Source organism: Hipposideros armiger, unplaced genomic scaffold (assembly GCF_001890085.2).
Source record: "Hipposideros armiger isolate ML-2016 unplaced genomic scaffold, ASM189008v1 scaffold_135, whole genome shotgun sequence".
Classification (NCBI taxonomy): domain Eukaryota; kingdom Metazoa; phylum Chordata; class Mammalia; order Chiroptera; family Hipposideridae; genus Hipposideros; species Hipposideros armiger.
This window is the reverse complement of record NW_017731485.1, coordinates 1,660,923-1,667,708: the sequence shown is the minus strand read 5'-3', so window position 1 is coordinate 1,667,708 and position 6,786 is coordinate 1,660,923. Positions and strand designations below refer to the sequence as shown.

At 59.6% G+C, this 6,786-nt stretch overlaps 1 protein-coding gene across 2 annotated transcripts in view; it reads right to left on the bottom strand.

Annotated features, from left to right (window-relative positions):
* Nucleotides 1-5,835, bottom strand: part of ERN2 (endoplasmic reticulum to nucleus signaling 2) — a 15,245-nt gene extending 9,410 nt beyond the window's left edge. For both annotated transcript variants that reach the window (XM_019649794.1, XM_019649795.1), the window contains exons 1-8: nucleotides 5,746-5,835; nucleotides 3,988-4,093; nucleotides 3,607-3,640; nucleotides 3,315-3,387; nucleotides 1,957-2,029; nucleotides 1,722-1,829; nucleotides 1,299-1,400; nucleotides 141-405 (exon numbers count right to left, since the gene is read on the bottom strand). In XM_019649794.1, the coding sequence (XP_019505339.1) occupies nucleotides 141-405; nucleotides 1,299-1,400; nucleotides 1,722-1,829; nucleotides 1,957-2,029; nucleotides 3,315-3,387; nucleotides 3,607-3,640; nucleotides 3,988-4,093; nucleotides 5,746-5,835 (851 nt within the window). The remainder of the gene's footprint in view (nucleotides 1-140; nucleotides 406-1,298; nucleotides 1,401-1,721; nucleotides 1,830-1,956; nucleotides 2,030-3,314; nucleotides 3,388-3,606; nucleotides 3,641-3,987; nucleotides 4,094-5,745) is intronic.
* Nucleotides 5,836-6,786: the final 951 nt, after the last annotated feature.

The window sequence follows — 6,786 nt, the reverse complement described above, 5'->3', positions numbered from 1 at the left end:
CCCCCCCCCCCGCCATTTGTACGATTTTGACCTCTGGTCCAGCTGTACTGGTGTCAGGGTCACACATCACGCCTGCCCATTGGACTTGGGCTACAACATTTCCAGAGGGTCCTCCCCAGTCCCCAGGCACGGGCACCTACAGCAGTTGGATGTCCAAGATGGAGAAGTGGGTGGCTGTGCCGCGGGGGCCGGAGGCAGGCAGTCGGATGTGGCCCCAGCGGAGGGCGAGGAAGTGCAGGGTGTCCCAAGCCAGCGTGAGGTGGGGGAGCTGGCGCAGGCTGTCCTGGTGCCAGGCGTAAATGCCCATCACAGGCACGCCCAGGTCCTGCGTCCACAGCACCGCCCCGTTTCCCGGGTCCACAGTGAGCAGCAGGCCCGTCCCACAGGACGCCAGGTGGCTCGTGTCTGCCAAGAAAAAAATGGCTGTGGAGAGGCAGCCAGGCACCTCCGAGCATCTTGGTGTGGGGGAGCTGCTCTGAGGGTGGGCCATCAGGAGGGCCACTCAGGCATGTGGAGGTCAGGTGAGATCACCTGGAGGGTTCGCAGGACATGGGAGAATCAGTCTGAGTTCATTGGGTCACTCTGATCAGCCAGGGGGTCAGTCAGGGTCAACTGGGGGCCGTGTAGGATGCAGGGGTGCGTCAGGGTCGTCCAAAGGTGACTCAGGTGTGTGACTCAGGCCAGGTCACTTGAGAGAGGTCACTTAGGATGTGGAGTGGTCACTCATGCTCTGACTGATGACCACCCAGGCCGGTTCACCCAGGGTGGCTGGAGCCCTGTAGGTCACTTGGGTGTCATTTAGAATGAGGAAGGGGCCAGTCAGGGGTTAGGGGCTGTCACTCATGATGTGTCAGGGTTAGCTGTGTGGGTTCTCATGTGGAATGATAGAGTCAGGGTACGAGGGGTTATTTAGGGGGGACACCTGTGAGGCCTCTCAGGCAGTCACAATATCAAGGGGGTGGTGAGGGTTACCTGGGGGAGGTCACCTGGGGTCATTAGTCAGGAGTCATTCAACATTGAGGGTCAGTTAGAACACATGGGGACTGTTCAGGGTGTGTGGGGGTTGCCTAGGGAGTCGCCCAGGGCAACCTGGCTGGGCTGCTCCGGGTATAGGAGGGTCAGGCTGGGTGTTGAGGGGTCGTTTAGGGTTGTCCGTCAGCCTGTGTCATTCAGTATGCGGGGTCCCTGAGGAGGTCAGCCGGGTCAGAGCGTGGTGCGGCTTGGTCATGGATGCCACTCAGGGTTCTCTGAGTTGCGGACGTTGCTCCAAGGTGGGGCCAGAGAAAGGTGGCACTCACATTTCCCAGGTGAGCCATCCATGGGGGGCGCTGAGTAGCGACGGTAGGAGGTGTTCCAGCGCAGGGCGGGGGTCCGGGGGTCATGCATGGTGACCGTGTATTCTGCAGATGCCCAGAAGCAAGCTTACCAGGCACACCACGTGATGCTCCCCCCCACCACCCCCAGGGGACGTCATCTTATGAGGGTGGGGGCTCCCTGAGTACCCAGCCTGGGGGTGGGGTCTGCGAGCATCACAAGGGCAGAACCAGGTCTGTCTTCGTTATGCTCTATCCCCAGCTCTCTGTTTAGTGCTCAGTGAAATGTTTGTTGACTGACTGACTGACTGACTGGCCTGATTCAACTTGGATAGCAATCGCCAGGCCTAGGCAGGGCAAAATGGGGCGGCTTCCCAGAGCTTGGGGAGCGGCTGGGGCCCGACTCACGTGTTCGGCCAATGTAGAGGCGGGGGGCGGAGGGACTCTCCGTGGTCAGTGCCATCTGTGTCTCCCCTGACTCGGGGTCCACCACAAACCAGGTATCCTGCTTCCGGCCTGTGGAGGTGGAATGTGTGCCGGCCTTCAAGATGGCCTGGGAGAGGGTTTGCAGTCTGTCTGTCCTGCGCCCACTTAGCCCATCAGCACCCAGTCCCCAAGCACCACGGGCTGGAGAGGCGCTTACCAGTGTAGAAGACGCCATCTGAGCTGCGGCATGGGGAGGCGTGAACCAGCTCAGGGATGGTGAACGGCAGTTTCTGAGGAGAGGAAAGTGTTCCCGGAAGGGGCAAGAGGTGAGAGAACCGCCTGAGGTGAGAGAACCGCCTGGACTCTTCACTAAGTAGCCACATTGTTTCCATTCTCCAGAGAGTCTCAGTAGCCAGGCTGGGCCTTCGAGAAGCTGGGGACACGCCGGCGAAGGGCAACGGCGATCGTGGCTCGGGGTCTGGACCCGGAAAACACTCAAGGGCACCAGTGGGACACTTGACAAAATTAATACGGGCTGTGGAATTGATAGTGCTATTGCACCAATGTTAAATTTCCTGGTTTTGATCATTTATACTCAGTCTGTGTAGGAGAAAGTCCTCGTTCTTAGAAATCCACAAGGATGCTTTCGGGGTACAGGGTGTACTGTCTGCAGCTCACTCTCACATAGTTGAGAAAAATGTTAATGCGTACATGTGTAATATCCTTAATATTCTATCTCTATCTATCATCTATCTATCTATCTATCTATCTATCTATCTATCATCTATCTACGTATCTATCTACCATGTATCCATCTATCTAGAGAGAACGTCTGGACTTTATCCCAGATGCAGGGGTGTGATGTGACTGATGTGACAGCCACACACGCCACACGACAGACCTGCTGGTGACCCTCCCTGATGTGACTGGAGACCCCGTCTCCGCCCTTCTCCACTCTGCCCTCTCCCTGGCAAGATGGAGTTGTTTGGATGACGTCAGTGGGCGCCCTGAGCTCTGGCTTCCAGTCAGGTTGGGGATGGGGGGGAGGTGAGATCGGGCCATGTGTTCCCCACGTGCTCTCCACGGGGTCATCATGGGCTGGCTGTGTCCCTCCCCCACAGGCCCCAGCTCCCTGCAGGCGGCCCTCTCACAGCTCCCTGAGCTCCAGGTTGGGGCAATTGCTCCCTGCCCTTCCTCTGTCACCACAACTGTCACCACAAAGTTGTGAGTTAAATACATTGTTTGAGTTTGAAGCCATTGCATTTGGGGCGATTTGTTATTGAGCAAAAGCTAACAGATACCAAGCTTTCCCCTGAAAGCCCTCAGAGTCCTGGAAAAGGCCCTCGACTCCTCTGAGGCCTGACAGCCAGCCCGCCCTGCAGACACAGCCAGGGCCACCCGCTTATCCCCTTTCGGCAGGGCTCTCCAGGCACCCTTCCCGTGATGCCCTCAGAGCCGTGACACGCCCTCTGCATGACGCTCACACTCTGACCACACTGCCCCCTCCGCCCCCTCACGCTCTGCCCAACAGAAGCCCCAGCCCCTGCCCCTCCCCAAGCACTACAGGAAACACACCATCAATCCCTGTGGTTTCTGGGTCCCCAAAATGTACAGGCTGCCATCTGCTGGGTCTGAGAGAAAGGCCGTTCTGTGGAGCAGAGAAGAGCGGGGGAGGGTGGGTGCATGGCCCCTGCTTTCATGAAGGCCCCCTTTCCCTCCAACTTCCCAGCTAGTGGGAGCCCCCCCTTGCAAGGGACACCACAGACCTCCAGGCCCCATCCTCCTCCCTTACTTCAAACATGCACCCCCGCCCCCACCCACAAACTCCCTCCCCCATCTCCCAGCTGCCCCCCGCAGGTTCACTTACTCGGTGACAAACTTTGGCCCTTGGATGATGGGATCTGCAGGGACAAGGACACGGAGCCTGAGTCACCTCACCCCACTCCCCACTGACAAGCACAGCTCCCATTCACTGGGTGCTCCGTGTGCGTGGGACACGTGTGGAGTGTCACCCTCCTGAGACCTCTGTGAGCCAGGGCCGTTCCCCTTGGCTTCATTTTACAGGTGAGGACACTGAGGCTCAGAGAAGTGGAGTGACTTTCCCGAGGCCACACAGCTGCTAAGTGGTGAAGTTGCCTGCAGACACTGGCATGGAGGATTCTACGCCCCACGCTCTTATCCTCTATGTCACAGGGACACCGCTCCAACTCAGGGTCCCAGGAGGGAGGAGTGACTGCCCCTCACTCACCGTCCTTCAGTGTCCACTTCAAGTCTCCTGTCTGCCTGCTCAGTGCGTGGAGGCTTCCATCCAGGGTGGACACGAACAGAAGGCTGTCCGGCCTAAGGGTCTGGACCTGCAGTGGGAAACAGCCACCTCCGCTCAGAGGCCTGGGACGCCCCCCTTGTCCCTGCCCCAGGCAGGGCTGGCTGTGACTGCCTGTCCCTCCAGGGACAGGGAAAGAAAGAAAGATGACTGCAGAAGATGTGAGCTCCCCACGTTGGTCTCCGTGACCCTAGAGAGGGGTGTCAGCGGGAGCCAAGGCCCCCCAGCTCTCACTGTGTCCGAAGTCCTCCCAAGTCCTTCTGGTCTCCCAAAGGAGCCCGCAAGCCTTTACAGAAAAAGGTCACTGCTACTTACAGCCTCCCTGGGAGAGCCATGCTGTTATTCTCATTTTTGTGCAGGTGATGGAAACAGGCTCAGGGCGATAAGGTGATCAGCCAACAGCCACAGGTAACAAATCATGGCGAACTGAACCACCACCTCTGACATTCCAGTACTGGCCTCTTGTTTCTTTGCCACACTACCTGCCTCTTAGGAAAACCCCTTCTGCCCCACCCCCACCCCAGCCAAGCTGCTTTCGGGGGGCCCCAAAACCCAGGCTGGGGTGGCCCAGGGAGGGGGGCTGGTGCCGCCCTCCATCTGGCCCCTGCGGGGCTAACTTGCTGCGCTAGCCCCTCCCTGAGCAAACAGGGTGAGGCTGAGCTCCTGTTAGGAACCCTCACACATCCGGGTAGCCCAGCTGTACCCCTGCAAAGGCCGGTGCTGCTGCAGGCCCCTCAGGTGTGGGGCTCAGCCTCCGACCTGGGTGGAGAATCTGGGACGGCCTCCCACCCCCCTGGTCCCCTTGCCTCTTTTGTGACCTGCAGCACATCAGGAGGGGAGCTGCAGACGGGTGGCACACAGCTGAGTTTTGTTTGACCACAACCACGTTTAAAATTTTGTTTTTAATTAATGGCCAATGAAAACATTGGAAAGGTTTCACTTTAAAAAATCTGGATTTCTAATTTTTCTCATTTCTCGTTTTCCTCCTTCTTCTGGAAACACCAGGTGTCACCACACTGGGCTCATATTCCTCCTTGGCAGCCATGGGGTGGGCCCAGAGTTGGAAGCCCGCCCAGGCGGTGCCTAACTCTCCTGTGATCTCGTTAGCAGCTCCGGGGCCCCAGACTGGACAGCCTCAGCAGGGAAGTGTCCTGAGCAGGGTCCCTGGCTGGCTGCATTTCTGTAAGTATGGGCCCTCCTGCTCCCTGCGGGCAGGCCCGGGAGCCCACATCTCCGCTTACTTATCCCAGTGGTTCTGAACCTGGGTCATGGGTAAGGGGGGAGGGGTGGCTGCAGGGATTTGTCTGTCCAACAAACTGGGCGGATGGGCGCATTCCTCAGAGGACCCTGAAGTTGACCATATTTTCCAAGGCAGCTGGGATCCCAGAAGTTGTAGGGGGGGGGACCCTGCAGTAAAGCCAGTCCCCCGCCCCAAGCTGTTCTCGCCACCCGCACCCCCAGCTGCAGGAGAGGCGGGGTGTTGGGTCACCTGCGCCTTTCCACGTTGGCACGTCTCTTAGGCGAGGTGTTTGTGGGGGCGACCGGCAACTCCCCAACGCTGGGAAGTTTTCACTCGCGGGGGGCTGACTGGGGGAGGGCCACCTCTGCCTGAGGGAGGGCCAGGCGCCCCCTGCGCCCCTCCGACCTTGCCGTGAAGGCTGCGCGTCCGTCCCCTTATCTCACCTGCGGCGCGAGCGTCCCCAGCAGCGCCGCCAGCGGGAGCCAGCGCCGGAGCGGTGACCACGGGCAGGATCCCCGGGCCGTGCTCGCCATAGCCGAGGACAGACGCGCGGCTGGCCGGTCCCTTGGTACCTCTAGGGGACAGGACGGCCCCGTCCGCCCCGGGAGGAGACTCCGCCCGGGGCTGGGCTAGTTGGGTGCGCAGAGGCTGGGACGCCCCTCCCTCCTCCCGCCCTTCGCATCACGCTCCCCCACTTCCCCCAGGTACCCCGCGAGGAGAGCGCTGGGCTTGCCTGGGAGAGGAACTTGGCCAACCGAGGCTGCTTACGGAGACGGCCACCTGCCAGGTACGGTCCCAAGCGCTGCACACCCGTCATGAGCTCACTCCGCCTTCTCAGCTTTACGCGCCGAAAAAGCAGAGGCTCCGAACTGGAAGTCAGGTCCACGTGTTGCTCTGTTACTGCGCGCGTGGCCGCTGCTGAGACGACGACGTCTAGATGGACTGACGGACGGTCCCAGTTATTCGTTCAGTGAGTATTTATTGTTATGCCAGCCTGGTGAACTTACACATCCCTGTGCATTAGATATTGGACAGCACAGCCAATAGTCGCCTGGCGATGGCAGCGACAGTCCTTGCTGCCGGCTGACCTCACCGGTTTGGCTGGGGCAAGGGGGGGGGCGCTGCAGGGGTCCAGTCAGCTTTCCAGTTTGCCTCGCTCATGTCTCCTTCACCCTTGTGTAAAACTCCCTGGTGGTTTGAGGACCACGAAGCCTGACTCTGCAGCCACCTTCTCCTCCCCACCCACCTTTGTCAACCTTGGCCCTCCTGGTCACACCCCACAGTCACTGAAGACTTTGCTGACTCGTCCGTAACCTTCACCTTCAGCCCCAAATCCTGCATCGTCACTGGCGTCTTCAGTTGACACTCAGCGGCCACCCCACCGACAGTCCAGCCTCTTGCTGCTCCTCTGCTGTGGCCTAACTCTCCACACCACCCGCTGCGTGGCCAGGCCCTGGACCCCGTCACACTCGGCATCGCTTTAC